Below are 17,312 nucleotides of genomic sequence, written 5' to 3'. Positions count from 1 at the left end.
GGGTCATTCCGCCTAACAAGCTGCAGTGCTTGCACAGGCAGAACATTCTTCTAGCATGACACTGACTTCCACCCAAAGTTTGTTGACTGATTTTTTGGGGAAACCTACCATAGAATGGGTGCAGGACTCATAACCAAACATATAGCATACAAGCAGTGGGTGATAAATACCGAATAAGTGCAAAAACGCAAAATAAAAAGGACAAAGCAGCTGTCAAATCTGCCAGAAAGTTGACTTCTTTTATTTCTTATACTTGAATTCTGACGATTAGCAATTGGATTGTTAGATGTACATATAACATTTGTGTTCTTTAAAAAATGCTTCTCCGTAGGCTGAGCAAGGAGCGGGTTGGAGAGCTGCAGCAGCAGATTGAGGACCTCCAGAAGACCTTGCAGGAACAAGAATCCAAGACTGAAGGGGAAGGGGTAGGTATTAGATGGGGATAGTTTTCATAATACAGCTTCCTGCTGTTTGTTGTCCTAGCACCATGGTTTTGTTGCTGAAGGCTCTATTTAAAATGAAAACATATCTTTAGCCATGTAAAATGTAAAAACAAACCGAAAAGCAAACATTCTGAAATGATTAGAAAAAGCTTTTGAAAAAGGAGGTGGGGAACTTGAATCTGAGTTTCACATGCAAAACAATCTCTTTAGTCCTCCTGAGTGATGGTGAGAATAAGTGATAAAGAAAATTAAAAAACACCTTTTGCTTAAGTCATCTTTGGAGAGAGGCCTCCCAACATTACATTGTTGGAAGCAATCATTAAGCACTAAACTAGCACCTGTGTGTGTCATCTGCAGCTACTAGAACTGGTTACTGTTGGGAATAAATTACTGTCCTGTATATGACTGATAAGACCTAATAAATGTTACTTGTTTTTATAGTCCAGCAAGCTGAAGCAGAAGATAGCAGCACATATGTAAGTTACAAGATTAGCATATACTTTATTTTAGTGTGCTGTATGTGTGTAAACATAAAGCATGAGAGATTTTTTGACTATATGCAAGTTGATTCATGTCTTCTGTCCCTTCCCTGCTGTGGAAGGAGAGGGAGTGGTGATGCCATGGGCATTAAAGAAGTTATTCCAACCCCTACTGGCTCCTCCCTGCAATACTCTACATTCTTGATGCAAGCAGACAGCTTCATAACCCTGTTGGAGGAGCCAGTAGGGTGGTGCTATGGAACTGGCCTGCCAGCAGTTGTGTCACTTCCACTTACCATGATTGTGTAGGGGCAGGGCAGTATGAGATTGCGGTGGGGCGGAAGCACCAGGTTGGCTCTGCTGGTATGCCCTGCCTGCCCTGCCCCCACTGTCTCAGTCAGTAGCTATGATCCTGTTTCCAGGACGCCACCGAATGCTCCTGCCTGATTGATGATCTCATTCATTCACTTGTCTTCCCCTGCATCACTCCATATCCAGCATGGTATTTGTAATGTTCTGTAGTCACTCAGAACTGCAGCAATTAAATTGCCTATTGTCCCAAAGCAGGTTTGAATATACCAACAACTTTTTTTAAAACCATCACTACTTTTTTAAAAAAGCTTTGCAGTTCTTTGTGTAGACAAGACCTACAATATTTGTCATAGAAAACCATTGAGTATCTTCTGTTTCCTAAGTGTCTGCTCTGAAAATTTATATATTTGATTTGGGATAGTTTGCCTTACAGCTAATTTGTTAGTGTTTCTTGCTTCCAGTTTGTTTTTGAAAATATAGTAATACAGTCAAACCTCGACTCCCGAACGCCAAAAACCCGGAAGTAAATGCTCTGGTTTTTGAACATTTTTCGGAAGCCAAACGTCCGACGTGGCTTCTGCTTGAGTGCAGGAGGCTCTTGCATCCAATCAGACACTGCACCTCGGTTGTGCAACATTTCAGAAACTAAACGGGCTTCCGGAACGGATTACGTTCAACAACTGAGGTTTGACTGTATCTGGTATAGAGCAGTTTATCTGGCTATTTTGGGCTTGTGAGAATATGAAATGCTGATGTGGCCTGATCCCTGATTTTGAATCTTACAGGGAAAAATTGAGTGAAGTCCATGATGAATTGCAGAAGAAGGAGGCGCTTCTTGCAGACCTGCAGCCAGATCTAAATCAAAATGGTGAGTGATTTGATGTGAATGTTAATTTTTATCACCAATATTGTTTCATTACAGTTTCTCCTCATGCCTGGGCTAGGCTACATGCTTGGTATCTTATTCCATTAGTCTGTAAAATACTGCAGAACGGTACCTGGTACATGGGAAGATGGTGTCCTTTTCCTCTTGCTCTGATAACTAAATCTTAAATGATTGAGTTGCTGTCCATGAGATGGTGTCATACTGTGCTTCTCGAAGGACAATGATGAAGCTCCATGTGAAAGTAGAGAGAAAAGCCGCCACAAGCCAGACTTCCTTGGCTATCGTTCGATGGTACTTGCCTGGAACTCCTAGTTGTTCCTATTATGGATAGAAATAATTAAATGGTTGTGAACCCTTCTGGAGCCTGCTGTATCCCAACTCAAGTTCATCAATTATTTGAGGCTTCGATAAGACACAGTCTCCATTAATAATGACATTTGGTTTTCTGATAAACAGCACAAAAAATTGAAGAACTGGAAGCAGCTCTGCATAAGAAAGATGAAGATATGAAATCGATGGAGGAGAGGTATAAAATGTACCTGGAAAAAGCAAGAAGCGTGAGTATTTTCTAAAATGTCAGGGTTTTCCCCCTACAAATCTGGAACTGGAAGCCCCTCTCTCGTGCTAACTACAGTTGTACCTCGGAAGTCGAACGGAATCCATTCCAGAAGTCCATTTGACTTCCAAAAGGTTCAGAAACCAAGGTTCAGCTTCTGATTGGCTGCAGGAAGCTCCTGCAGCCAATTGGAAGCCGTGGAACCCACGTCAGACATTCAGGTTCCAAAGAACGTTTGCAGACCGGAACACTCACTTCCGGGTTTGCGGCGTTCAGGCCAAAACATCGGAGTACCAAAGCGTTCGGCATCCAAGGTACACCTGTACCATCATGTTTATCCCTACAAATCTGGAACTGGAAGCCCCTCTCTCGTGCTAACTACAGTTGTACCTCGGAAGTCGAACGGAATCCATTCCGGAAGTCCATTCGACTTCCAAAAGGTTCAGAAACCAAGGTTTGGCTTCTGATTGGCTGCAGGAAGCTCCTGCAGCCAATTGGAAGCCGTGGAACCCACGTCAGACATTCAGGTTCCAAAGAACGTTTGCAAACCGGAACACTCACTTCCGGGTTTGCGGCGTTCGGGAGCCAAAACATCGGAGTACCAAGGCTTTTGGCATCCAAGGTACACCTGTACCATCATGTTTAAAGGTGGATTCATTCTATATTTTGTGTTCAGCTTTTCTAGTTCTGTTGTTTCGGCTTTCATTCAGCAACATCAACCAAAATGCTTACACGTGCTTTTATATGGTTGACATTTTTAACCAGTGTTAGAGCAGACCTGTTGGAATTAATTGGCATGACTAATGTAGGTCCATTAATTTTAGTGGGTCTCGTCTGTTTCTTAACTTAGTTGGATACAATACATTGTGCTGGTTCTTTTGTTTTTTTAATGAAGCGTTGCACATTTTACTGCTGAATTATTTTGATTGGGTAGGAGGTAGGTTTGCCAAATTTATGTTCATCTTTATGCAGGTGATAAAAACGTTGGACCCCAAATTAAATCCTGCATCTGCTGAAATCATGTTGCTGAGGAAACAGCTGACAGAGAAAGATAAAAGAATTGAAGCACTTGAGGTAAGAACAATTTTAGCATCTCCTCTGGATGTTGTTTCCAATTTAATTACAGGAACTGCTATACAGAAGAGCCAGGAGAACAGTTATTTCAAAAACCATTGTTTATAACCATACATAGTAGGAAAGTATAGAGAGAACAGAGCATTCAGTACAAGCTCCAGTATTCATTGAGATTTATGAAGCATCTTACAAAATTATGTAAACATGGATCACTTGGTTAACTTTGAATGTTGGGGCCAATATAATTTCCTTTGCCTATATCTTAACAATTTGTAAATTTTTTGTAGGGAGAATGTAAATTGGCCAGGCTACATGACCATGAAGAAAAGTTAATTGTGTCTGCATGGTACAACAAGGTAAGCTAAAGTGTGTCTTGTTTGTGTGAGAGAGTGACTATGTGAAAATAAGTATTAATACTTCTCAGAAGCCAAAATAGTCAGAAACCAATTACTGAATTTTGAAATTTAAGAAATGCCCATTTATTGAAATGAGGGATTGTTTTCTATGTTGAGAAATGAAGATGGTCCATATCTCTAGTAGTACTGTAACCACTATGTATTTAGCATCAGCAGTGTGCTAAATGCTACATAACAACTGCCCCCCACCCCACTTTCCTGACATATTTGCAAGTTGTCCTGTAGCATGGGTGGGGAGCTTGGTAGATTGTACCACTGCAGCCAGTCAGACTTCTGAGAAGATGGTGGATTGAATCCAGCACTGCATGCACAGAGTTCTGCTCACACAATTGGATTTTCCTTCCTCTCTTCCTTTGGAGAAGATTTTTGAGTGGGCAGGCAGTGAGGGCTGCAGGGGAGGTTTCATTATGCAAGCAGAAATCTGCCATGCAAGTAGAGCAGCAGCATCATGTACAACCCCGTGGAGTCATCATACATAATGCTTCCTTTTAGATTTATAATATGCATTTTAAATTTAGGTTTATAATCCTCAAAATTTAAAATATGAAATTACCTACTTTCAATGTCCTCCTCTGTGGTCTAACCCACAGAGCCTAGGGCTTGCCGATCGGAAGGTCGGCAGTTCGAATCCCCGCGACGGGGTGAGCTCCCGTTGCTCGGTCCCTGCACCAGCCAACCTAGCAGTTCGAAAGCACGTCAAAGTGCAAGTAGATAAATAGGCACCACTCCGGTGGGAAGGTAAACAGCGTTTCTGTGTGCTGCTCTGGTTCGCCAGCAGCGGCTTAGTAATGCTGGCCACATGACCCGGAAGCTGTCTGTGGACAAACGCCGGCTCCCTCGGCCTATAGGTCAGGCGTACCTTTACCTTTAATGTCCTACTTTGTATGATTTCTTTCAGAAAATGGTATATGTATGAATAATAATTTTGAGTAATAGTGGCTATAATAGCTGCCAGAATCTCTTAACTGTTTTCAGGAAGGAATGCAAGGAATCATGTTTAATCTTGCTTCATTCCAGAGCTTAGCATTTCATAAACTGGGCATGGAATCTAGACTCCTAAGTGGGAATGCTGCCTACAAAGACGCTGGTCCCTGCACACCCGGGCGCTCTTTCCTTGCACAGCAACGGCACGTGACCAATACCCGAAGGAATCTTTCTGTTAAAGTACCACCTGCAACATCAGATTAAACCACAGAGGATATTCGTGCACTAAAGTGTCCTTAACTTATTTTGTAACTTTTGTTTTTAACTACCTGACGAAGAGCGTGATTGTGATGCTGGGCATCAGCTATTTTACATCTGAGACCCATAAGGCTGGTAAATTTGATTTGGCCAGCGATGACTATAAAAAGCAACATATGTCAAATTACTTTTCTTGATTTTAAACAGATCTGAGGTATGTGTCGATAAGCACAGCTCAAAAGGCGTTTTATTTGTCTTCATAATGTATATATAAATACAAAAAATGGCATCCTATTTAAAATTCTATTTAATGTTTTAGTCTAGGATGTGTACTGATTTTAGTGGGAGTACATTTTTATGACTGTCATCTGCACAAAGAAAAGTAATCCTCCCCCCCCCACCCCGGACCTTCTGCTACATTACAAAAATAACAAGGACCAAATTAGAAAATCCATCATTATTTTTCAGCATTCATGGCATGAGGGATTTTTGACTGCAAGCAAATTGTAACCAAAATGATTTACTAATTTCAGGACTTTCCACCTAATGCTGCAGTTCTGCTGAAGTCCATTCAAGCTTTATTGAACTCCCATTCAGTTTTGTAATAACTACTGGGGCTGCAGTCCAAACACCCTTGGGGGGGGTTGGAGGGGGGAGCTAGGAGTGTTGTCAGTGGGGTCACTGGCTGATAGAAAACCCTGAAAAAGAGTGTTGTGGGGGAGGAGCTGAGCTAGCTGGCCTGTAAGGAACTGGAATCCAAGCCAGCCACTTCCTTGATGTGACATCATTGGGCCTGGTGAGGACTTAATCACTTCACCAGCCTCAAGCTGAGACAGCTCTTTGCCTGCTGGGCTATAGATATAACAATGGGACTCCTACTCCATTAGGTTCTGCCGCCCCATGGCTAGGGTTTGGACTGCAGCATTAAATCACCATTTTATGTAATGAAAAGGATTCAGGAAAGACAAAATGTCTATGTATTTGCACTCAACTAGTGATGTCTTTATTTTTAAAAAACGTAAAATTACAGCCTTTTTAAATGTTGCAAAATTAACCTTGACTGAAGTCTCCTTAGTAGGTTTTGAGCCCAGACTACTGAGTGGTGTGTGTTTTTGTCTCTGCTGTGTAATGTCCTGCTCGTGCAGGGATGCAGTGTGTTCGGCTGTGGCATAGTGAGAGGAAGGTTCTGATCCTATGCTGCTCCTGAGGATTGGCTGCAGATGCCCCAGACACTTGTGTGTCTAGCCCTCCATTGTGGTACAGCTAGGTACTGGGTTGAGCTCCAAGGGAGTAACTTGATGGCATTAGGTAGACATCATTTGTTGCTGTATCTTTTGCAGAATAAGAGCTTGAAGTCTATTCCAGAGAACGGTGAGTCGCTGGAGTATGTTACCTAGTAAGAAGCTGCTAGGGTTGCTTTTAAAGCCTTCCAAAATGCTATTAACATTTAAAAACTATCATTATCAGGTCAGAGAACAAAAGCAGTAGGGAAGATTCTCACAGTTGTTTGTGTGTGCTGTTTACTTTGTGCATCTGATGAAGTAGACCATTGAACTTTGTGCTGCAATTAGCCATTTTGGAATTTTAAAAATTGAGGCACATTATTATTTAGGCCGATAGCAGTAATTCCAGACACAAAGAGCAGACTTAAGTGCATGTTCACAGGGTGGAATGCATGGTTATTTTTTAAGGTGGACTCTGTGTTTAAAAAGTTACTTGCACATGGGCCAGAATTATGTTTATAAAATGTAATGCAGCCTTGAACATTACTGCAAATAAAATGAAGTCTGTAATCTGAGTTGCAGGGTTTTTTGGTGGGGTGAGGACTAACATAATCAATAACTGCAGCTTAGACTTTAAATTTTTTAGCATTTTATTAAAACTGGCCTAAAATATCTGATGATGTGACTACAGTATTACATGCATTTGTGTAGAAACTGATACTACAGATGTCTAACAATTCTGTCTTTTAATGACGTGCTATACTTAATACCAGCACTGTAAAGTTATAGTGTGCTACTGTCTGAGCCTTCAGTCTTTCAAGCTGTTTTTCAAGATTTCATGTCTGTTGACTACCTCCTTGGTATTAAGCTCTTACTGTTCTGTTCAACCTGCTGACTTGTGTTTTTGGTAGCTTTTTCCCTGGTCTGAATTTGTAGGGAGAAATGGTGAATACAAATTTTGTAGCATGTTGCTTAATGTTTTGATACTATACTATATTCTTGTAATCAAATATGGTCGCAGTGAGTAGTCTCCACAGATAACAATTCACAAACATAGGATGCTTTTCTTCAGTGGCTTTAATTTATAGTGTGTTCTGTATGACAACTACTGCTAGTACAGGAACGTCAACATCAAGGCCCCAATCCAGCTCAAGTTAGTAACAACTAAAGCTGCAGTCCAAGCGCCATTCCAAGTGGGCATAGTTTAGATTGTGCTGTACATTCTGTTGTACGCAGTGAATTTAAAAAAAAAAAAAGTAGCCAGGACTAATTTCTATGGGACTTGGTGTCAGCTAACTTGAGCAGCTGAGTTGGATGCTAGCTGATGCAACTCTGCTGCATATATGTCTTGGTACTGTCTACCTCCATGTCAAAGAGCCAGAAAAATATGGCTGTACATTATCTTAAATTACTTTTCTGTGGTAGTTTGGCATTGCTCTATTACAGTGATGGCCAAACTTAGCCCTCCAGCTGTTTTGGGACTACAACTCCTATCACCCCTAGCTAACAGGACCAGTGATCAGGGATGGTGGGAATTGTAGTCCCAAAATAGCTGGAGGGCCAAGTTTGACCATCACTGCTCTATTAGATGGAAGAGAATGATGGTGGTAACATTATTTTTAATTACAAATTCCATGGGTTGAAGCCAGTCATGTCCCCTGGCTGATGGAAGGGCCTTTGATCTTGTGAAAGCTCCTATGAGTACATGGGAGCAGAAGTTTATTTCCACATATTCCTCCTTCAGTCCCCTATGCCACTTTCAAGTACTAGTCCAAAGGACCTCCCAATCCTCTGGAGGGATTGCAGAAGGAAGAGGGGAATCTTAAGTCTCATCCGCCCTCACTTTCTGCTCACAGTCTACTGGATTAAAGTGTTCTGTCAGCAGAGGGCCACATCCCATGTAATCTTAGAAAGTTTGAGCTCTTTAATGAACTAAGAGAGAAAGTAGATATGTGAGTGAATTCAATAACATATCTATGGAAGAACTCAATGGGGAGGTTTTTGGCAGAGAAGCATATTTACTGCCATGTGTTCTTTTTAGTCCCAACTTGTTTAAGAAAATGTTACTACTTACCATTTTGCAGCCATCCTTCAGAATGCTGAACTTCACAAGGATTAATCTAAAAGGAGAGAGAGAGATATTTTTCAGCTATCCTTGTAGAATTGTTGCTAAATTGTGCCCATTGCCACCTATGTGACCTGACCATTCACAGGCTATATACACAGCTCCTAGGCTTGGCTGTTTGGCCAGAGGAAATGTGTGGGCAACCCCTTTATGTGCATATTTTCATGCTACTGGATTGCACTGAGTGTCCATGGAGGCATAGCAGCTCAATCATTGCACAGGTAAACTTGTGAATCTGCAGCCATAGCAATTTTATGTAGTAATTGTGTGCAACTGAATTTGTGGTGGACTACTTGGTGTTTAGTTTCTAAACTTAAACTACCTCCTTTGAGTAATAAAATTCAGCTATTTGATCACCAGCAATTGAATTCAGAATTTTGATTCTCCTGGTTTTATTTAACTATGAATTGAGTTAGTCTCTCTTGTGTTTTGCTTGCAGTGCAATACTATACATGTCTACTCAGAAGTAAGCCCCACTGAGTTCAATGGTACTTACTCTCGTGTAAGTATGTATAGGATTGCAGCCTTAGTGTGGAATATTTCTTTGATATGAACATAATGCAAAGGAGTTACTTATCTGTGTTAAGTCCTTAAAATGTGCTGTGCTTAGATGGGATGAAAATGTTGATGCATACACACTATGTCTGAAAAAGCAGTCTCTCTAATAAACTAATATTAATTGATGTCAGATGCAGACTTACTTGAGCTGATGGAGACCTGCAATCACCCTTCATCTGTAATTCTTCATTAATTAAAAATGTAGCATAGAAACTGGTTCACCAAGTGTTGGTCCCGCAAAACCTTGCAGTCATATTTTAATCAGGTTTGGGCTGCAATTACTGCTTAGTAAGTTGTATAGTGTTTGGCAACCATTGACAAAACCTATCACTACTCCCACACAATCTCCATTCCTTTCAGTGGGGATTGTGTAAAAACCTCAAGTGGTGCTTAAACACTTTGTTCCCTGTATTGATTGCATGTTTATTTTCATTAGAGTAAAAGCACTTTGTTTGTATAACAATTTATGAATTGACACTATGGCTAATTATGGGATATGTGATTTCACCAACTTTTAAAAATCATGCATACATTTAGACAAGTTTCTGTAAGAACGCGACCAGACTAAAACATGCAGTAGAATTAATGAAAAGTTTTAGTTCAATACTGCTTTTACTTTATATTAATAAAAAGTGTTCTTTTCTACAATAACCATTTGCTTGGATTCACATAATTGTAAGCAATACCAATGTTTTTTCTTCAGTAAGGATAAATAGGCCTGACTTCAGGTTTTCTCATAGACTTGCCGGGGTCTAATCTATTTGACGTGTACAAGTCTGATCCTGTGCAAAGCAAATGGGCTGTATAGAAATAGAGGAAGAAATTGCACTAATTTGTAAACATGGTTTTACTCTTGATTCAAGAAATATTCTTTTATATTCACATTAAAACCTTTTGACATTAATTTTGTGGTCTCTGGTTATTTTATCAGCAGTGTCACCCTTTGCGTTGCAGTCTTGTCAAACCACTGCATACTCCTACCAGCTGCAGCCTAATGTTTATTCCCACTCCCCAAACTACAAAACACACTAATTTCTGAGAGCTACAGAAAATAAGTATTATTAAGCACCTCAGAAGCACAGAATACAAATAACTGTAAACTTTGTCATGTGCCTCCTTTGTATTGAATCCATGTATCCTACAGGAGCTTTACACAGCAACTAAGCAGATCATAACACGTTTCCTTGTTTTGCATCAAACAAGATGGAGCCATCAGAGCATTGCCATTGGATGAATGCATGTGCCATGTTATCTTGGGTCACTGAACCTCAGTTTGTGCATGCACTCACCTCTATTAGTGCTTTGTGGCCTAGGTTTCTACAAGTGTGATGCAGTCCCCCCACACTTGCTCTCCCACCTAAAATGTGGGTTGTTAAGCAACATCTGGAAGAAGTAATGTAGCCAGCTTCTGAGTAGCCAGAAACTTGTTTGTAACTGCTAAGCCTCTTTATAGTGTCACCATGACTCATAATCTGCTTGCAGTAAAATGTCTTAACTCTTGAAAGTGCTAGCTTTCTACAGAACAAGTAAGCAAGCACAGACAAAAATCTTGGCTTGAATACAGAAAGCACTGTGGAGCTATTCACCACCCTGTGGCGGGGTGGGGGTGGGGAACCTGCTGTTACAAAAGCTGTGATGATGTTGCTCCTGAGCAGAATTTCCCACTCCCCGGTCAGTGATACAGGAGGCATGTAGTAGCTTGCAAACGAACAAAGTAATGGGTGCGTAGAAACCTCTGTTACTTTTGCACAGTAGGCTGCATTCCAGCTCTGCAAATGTCAGACCCATTGCTTCATCCTCCGGGCAAGCAAAAGGCACTACAGTATATCTCAATTAAAGTACACATTCTAACCCAGCAAAAGCTCTCCAGTTTGAACAGCACAGCCAGTGAGCAATGTCGCCTGGAGAGGGGCATAGCCCAAGGGTGGCACAGAACAAGCAGGAGAGCCACATCCAGCCCAGGGGCCTGAGGCTGCCAGCCCTGGGCTTCCCTGCAGACTGGAACAACAGATTGGGAACACGATAGCTGTATTCAGGCAAGCATTTCACTGGCAGGCAAGGGATATTTCCCTACATACCTGGAGATAGGATCTGGTGCCTTCTGCATGCAATCCAGATGCACCAGCACTGAGCTATGGCCATAGTTTCCATATAGGAGAACACACACACTTGTCTTTAGTAGCACCAGCATTTGAGCTCTGCAGTCCTGTCCTACAACAGTGTTCTCATTAAAGTAGGGCACACTGTTTCCATGTTACATGTTAATGCACTAATTTGAATGCATGCTGAAGTATACATGAGTTTCTACAAGGTGAGATGTTTCTTGAGCAAACAGAACAAAGCAACAGGGGCAAAGCAAGTAATAATGTATGTATTTCTGAAGGCCTGGGCCACTCATACTCTCAACATGATTGGTTGTCTAAACCCCCAAGCTGCGAATCGTAACTCAGAGCTTAAGAGCCACTGCCAGTAACCCAAACCCTGACAATGCTATTTGATTGGATATCGTGTATCGAATCAGAACAGAGGGGCAAAGAATCCTAGTCCGGACCACTGAGTACATAACACAAACTTTCTGTAAACTGCTTGGTTTTTTTATGATTAAACAGTATATAAATCCTGTTTAATACATAAAATCAGAAAAAACAACTCAGTACTTGCTGAAAAGGAGAACTTCTAGCAGCTCTACAGGGGTCCAATACACTTTGTAAATTGTACAGTGGTACCTCGGATTACAGACGCTTCAGGTTACAGACTCCGCTAACCCAGAAATAGTACCTCAGGTTAAGAACTTTGCTTCAGGATGAGAACAGAAATCGGGCTCCAGCAGCGCGGCGGCAGTGGGAGGCCCCATTAGCTAAAGTGATGCTTCAGGTTAAGAACAGTTTCAGGTTAAGAACAGACCTCCAGAACGAATTAAGTTCTTAACCCGAGGTACCACTGTATACAAATTTGAGCATGCTCCACTGGACAGTTTGTTCCAAGCGAGTTAGATAAATTGCTCTGAATGTTGAGAATGCTTATTTTAAACGGCGCAAGAGTTTGCGCTGAACAAATTGTATAATAAATATGTCAGCACTGATAAATTACAGTGTTTGTGTGTATTTTGCTTAGCATGTAGCGCTTGCCTCCCATTCCCTTGGATCATCCTCAATGCACTACAAGTTTGATTCCTGCATTGCAGGGGGTTGGAGCCATGGGAGCCCTTCCAACACTCCAATTCCATGATTCTAAGTACCGGATATATAAACATCTAGCATGGCTAAGTAAAGAGTCTTTTACTTCCACAATTTGCTGCTTCGGAGAAGAGCAGCTTTAAAGTCTTATTGTTTTTTTTTTTTTTAATAAATTTTTTTATTGCTTTTTTCCAGAATCTAAATCCATCATCAATAACACAACAAAAGCGGTTTTACAGAAAGAAAAAGAAATTAAACAAGAAAAAATTCATTTTTCGAAGTCTTTTTTTTTTTTTTTCATCATCCACTGGACTTCCCCATCTCCTCCATCCCTGCATTCTTTATAATAAATATAAACAGCAAATTAATACCTTGTTTCCTGTGTTTTTGTATTTTCATCTAATTATTCACTCTGAAATTAAAACTTTTCTCAATCATTAACTTTGTTTCTATCAACTCCGAATTTCAATACTGAAGCATATTTACCTCAAACCTTAGCAAATTTTTAACATTCATATATCTTATAATGTTTTTGTAAATAGTCCTTAAATTTTTTCCAATCCTCTTCCGCAGCCTCTTCTCCCAGGTCTCGGATTCTGCCAGTCATTTCGGCTAGTTGCATATAGTCCATCAGTTGTGTGTGCCATTCTTCCAGTGTGGGTAGCTCCTGTGCCTTCCAGTATTTAGCTATGAGAATTCTTGCTGCAGTCGTTGCATATAGAAAGAAGGTTCTGTCTTTCTTAGGTATCCTCTGGCCCACAATGCCCAAGAGGAAGGCCTCTGGTTTCTTCTGAAAGGTATACTTAAATACCTTTTTCAACTCGTTATAAATCATTTCCCAGAAGGCCTTCACCCTCGGGCATGTCCACCAGAGGTGGTAAAAAGTTCCTTCAGCCTCCTTACATTTCCAACATTTATTATCAGACAAATGGTATATCTTTGCAAGTTTGACTGGGGTCATGTACCACCTGTACATCATTTTCATAATATTTTCCTTTAAGGCACTACATGCCGTAAATTTCATACCGGTGGTCCATAACCTTTCCCAGTCCTCAAACATAATGTTGTATCCAATATCTTGTGCCCATTTTATCATGGCTGATTTGACTGTCTCATCTTGAGTATTCCATTTAAGCAGCAAGTTGTACATTCTTGAAAGCACTTTCGTCTTAGGTTCAAGTAATTCTAGTTCTAATTTTGATTTTTCCACCTGGAAACCAATTTTTTTATCTTTTTTAAAGATCTCTAAAATTTGGGCATAGTGAAACCAGTCTCGCACCTTCCCTTTCAATTTTTCAAAGCTCTGCAACCTCCAAGTGTCACCCACTCTTTCTATTATTTCACAGTATTTTGCCCAGCCACCCCCCATATTAAGTATTTTTGTGGCTTTAGCCTCCATCGGTGATAACCACCTCGGAGTCTTGTTTTCAAATAAGTCCTTGTATTTAGTCCAGACAGAAAACAGAGATTTCCTTACAATATGGTTTTTAAACAACTTATGAGACTTTACCTTGTCGTACCACAAATATGCATGCCACCCAAAAACATTGTTGAACCCTTCCAGATCTAGGACATCAGTGTTTTCTAGCAAAAACCAATCTTTCAGCCAGCAGAGGGATGCAGCTTCATAATACAACCTTAAGTCCGGCAGGGCAAAACCCCCTCTTTCCTTTGCATCTGTTAATATTTTAAATTTTATTCGGGGCTTTTTGCCCTGCCAGACAAACTTCATAATGTCCCTCTGCCACTTTCCAAAACATTCCACTCTGTCCACGATCTGTAGGGTCTGGAACAGAAACAGCATTTTTGGCAATACATTCATCTTTACTGCTACAATTCTTCCCAACAAGGAAAGTTTCAATCTTGACCAGATTTCTAGATCCTTTTTAATTTCAGACCAACATTTTTCATAATTATCTTTAAACAGATTCAAATTTTTCCCAGTCAAGTTGACCCCCAGGTATTTCACTTTATTAACAACGTTTAGTTCTGTTTCCTTCTGAAACCCATCTATTTCTAAAGGTGTCAAGTTTTTTGCCAAAACCTTAGTTTTTTGTTTGTTTAACTTGAATCCCGCCACCCGACCAAACTCAGAAATTAATTCCAATACTCTTTTTGTGCTGGACACCGGCTCCTGTAATGTCAAAACCAAGTCATCTGCAAAGGCCTTCAGTTTATATTGTTTTCCTCCGACCTGTATTCCTTCCACCTGCTGATCCTTCCTGATCAAATTTAGCAAAACCTCAAGGACAGAAATAAATAGCAAGGGTGATAGGGGGCACCCCTGTCGTGTTCCTTTTTCAATTTTAAACTCTTCTGTCACCACATTGTTTACTATCAATTTAGCCTTTTGTTCTGAATATATTGCATCTATGCCATTTTGGAACGCCCTTCCCACTCCCATCCCTTCCAAATTCTTCTTCATAAATTTCCAAGATATATTGTCAAAGGCCTTCTCCGCGTCTATAAATATCAAAACTGCTTTTGTATTCAAATTTGTCTGTAGAAGTTCCAGAACGTCAACAATGTTCCTAGTATTATCTGACAAATGCCTGCCAGGGAGAAAGCCTGCTTGGTCTTTATGAATAACTCCATTTAAGACTTTTTTCAATCTATTTGCCAAAATGTCAGCAAAAATCTTGTAATCCACGTTTAGGAGTGAGATGGGACGGTAGTTCTTAAGTTGAGTCTTTTCAGATTCCAATTTTGGTATCAAAGTGATGAATGCCTCTTTCCACGATTCTGGTGCCCCCTTCCCTTCCATAATTTGATTACATACCTCCATCAATGGCTGAGTCAGGTATTCCTTCAATATCTTATAGTATTTGGAGGTAAGTCCATCTGGGCCCGGGGATTTGCCTAGTTGCATGTTCTGAATGGCATTTTCGATTTCCTGTTGGGTTATTTTATAATTCAGGTCAGTTTGTTTGTCTTGTGTTAGTTTTTGTAGGCCATAGCTTTTTAAAAATTTATTTATTTCAGTCTCCACTTGGGGTCCTTGGGAAAACAATTTTTTAAAATATCTCTGGAAACACTTTCTAATTTCCTCTGGTTTCTGAATACATTCTCCTTCAACCTCTAGATTGGTAACAAAGTTCAGTTTTTGTCTCTTTTTCAGCTGCCATGATAGCAGCTTCCCACATTTATTTGCCGATTCAAATGATCTTTGTTTCATCTGTTTGATTTTCCATTCAACTTCTTGATTTATCAGTTTTGCATATTGTGCTTGATGGAATTTTATTTCTCTCAAAACTTCTTTTGATTTTGGATTTAGTCTCAACTTTTTCTCTCCGTCTTTTATCCTTTCCAAGATCTTGTCCTTTTTACCGTTCCAGAGTTTTTTCTTAATAGAATTCTGCTGTATCAGAAACCCTCTCATAACAGCTTTGCTTGCGTCCCAGATTGTTTTTTTTTCCACCGAAGTGTTCAAATTTAGTTCAAAGTAGTCTTTCATCGTCTTTTGGGCCTTCTTCACTATCTCCTGGTCTCTAAACAATGCATCATTCATTCTCCATCTGAAGGATCCAGCTGGTGTAAGTCTCAAGTCCATTTTCAAGGGGTTATGGTCGGAGCAAGTTTTAGGGCAGATCTCTACTTTTTTGGTCTTGGGTGCCAGTCCTCTAGATATCCAGATTTGGTCGATTCTTGTCCAGGATAGGTGGGCCTCAGAAAAGAATGTTCCCTCTCTACCTAGGGGGTTCTTTGTCCTCCAGATATCAATCAAGTCCATATTGTCTGTGAGTTCAAAAAAAGTCTTTGGTAGTCTGCCATCTTTAGTCACATTTTGATTTTGTGACTTATCCATGTGTGTGGAGACAACCCCATTCATATCTCCCATCAGAATGATGTTATTATAGTCCATATGGTCCAGCATTGTCTCATGCAGCTTCCCATAAAATTCAGATTTCCCCTCATTTGGTGCATAAATTCCAATTATCAAAAATTTTTCTCCTTGTGATTGTATTTCGATCGCCAAAATTCTTCCTTGTTCATCTTTGAACACAAATTTTGGTGCTAGGCTCTCCTTTGCATATATCACGACTCCCCTTTTCTTTTCTTTAGCTGATGAAATAAATTCTTGGCCTAGTCGCTTGTTTATTAGCACTCTTCTGTGGAGCCTAGTCACATGGGTTTCCTGGAAACAAATGACGTCTAGTTGTTCTTTCCTCAAAATGTGAAAAATCCTTTTCCTTTTTTCAGGGGAATTTGCCCCATGGATATTCCAACTAAAAAGCTGCAGAGACATCCTGGATCAGCTTGTTAGCCGATGGGGTTGTCTCCCTTCTCGTCTATGTCTGGAGGTGGATCTTTTATACCAGGCGTGGGGGGTGGCCAGGTACCTGCTGTCCCTTTTCGAAGGTCCTCCCCGTGATCGTTTAGGAATTTTTCTTGCTCTTCTGCTGTTCTGATTCTCACCTTCTTCCCTTTCAAATTAAAAGATAATCCTTGGGGGAATTCCCACCTGTAAGGGATTGTGTTGTTTCTTAATAATCTTGCCAGATCCTTGTATGTAGTTCTTAAGTCCAACAATTGTTTTGGTATGTCTCTGAAGATTTCTGCTGTCTTTCCCTGTATCACCAATGGGTTTTTAAAATGTAGGCCAAGTATGTTGTCTTTTTCTTGCTTGTATCTCAATATGATCAAGCAATCCCTTGGTTTATCTTTCTTGGCCACTCTTCCCAATCTGAAAGCGGTGACGATTTTGAAGTCTTTCTCTTCTGCCAAACCCCAGAACTTGGATATTTCTGCAGTCAAAAAGCCAGCCAAATCTTCCTTTTCTAGTTCTGGAATATTTCTAATCCTAAGATTACTTTCCCGGTTTTTCAGCTCCGCCATAGACAGATAGGCCTGTTGTTCAGTGACCTGTCTACTCAGTGGTCTT

At 40.4% G+C, this 17,312-nt stretch overlaps 2 protein-coding genes across 4 annotated transcripts in view; one reads left to right on the top strand and one right to left on the bottom strand.

Annotated features, from left to right (window-relative positions):
• Positions 1 to 10,158, top strand: part of HOOK1 (hook microtubule tethering protein 1) — a 55,748-nt gene extending 45,590 nt beyond the window's left edge. For both annotated transcript variants that reach the window (XM_053392259.1, XM_053392258.1), the window contains exons 16-22: positions 332 to 425; positions 885 to 919; positions 2,020 to 2,102; positions 2,577 to 2,677; positions 3,649 to 3,750; positions 4,038 to 4,106; positions 5,184 to 10,158. In XM_053392259.1, the coding sequence (XP_053248234.1) occupies positions 332 to 425; positions 885 to 919; positions 2,020 to 2,102; positions 2,577 to 2,677; positions 3,649 to 3,750; positions 4,038 to 4,106; positions 5,184 to 5,354 (655 nt within the window). In that variant the 3' untranslated portion in view covers positions 5,355 to 10,158. The remainder of the gene's footprint in view (positions 1 to 331; positions 426 to 884; positions 920 to 2,019; positions 2,103 to 2,576; positions 2,678 to 3,648; positions 3,751 to 4,037; positions 4,107 to 5,183) is intronic.
• The window catches only part of LOC128415692 (cytochrome P450 2J4-like), a 34,990-nt gene continuing 17,898 nt past the window's right edge, over positions 221 to 17,312 (bottom strand). Inside the window, exons 10-12 of one of the 2 annotated variants that reach the window (XM_053392270.1) lie at positions 8,646 to 8,691; positions 2,233 to 2,438; positions 221 to 508 (exon numbers count right to left, since the gene is read on the bottom strand). In XM_053392270.1, coding sequence (XP_053248245.1) covers positions 2,317 to 2,438; positions 8,646 to 8,691 — 168 coding nt within the window. In that variant the 3' untranslated portion in view covers positions 221 to 508; positions 2,233 to 2,316. Of the gene's footprint in view, positions 509 to 2,232; positions 2,439 to 8,645; positions 8,692 to 17,312 lie in introns of those variants that run through there. The other variant, XM_053392271.1, reaches the window with a different exon arrangement.

This window comes from Podarcis raffonei, chromosome 6, assembly GCF_027172205.1.
Source record: "Podarcis raffonei isolate rPodRaf1 chromosome 6, rPodRaf1.pri, whole genome shotgun sequence".
NCBI lineage: Eukaryota > Metazoa > Chordata > Lepidosauria > Squamata > Lacertidae > Podarcis > Podarcis raffonei.
The sequence above is the reverse complement of the archived record's forward strand: the minus strand, read 5'-3'. Positions and strand labels throughout refer to the sequence as shown.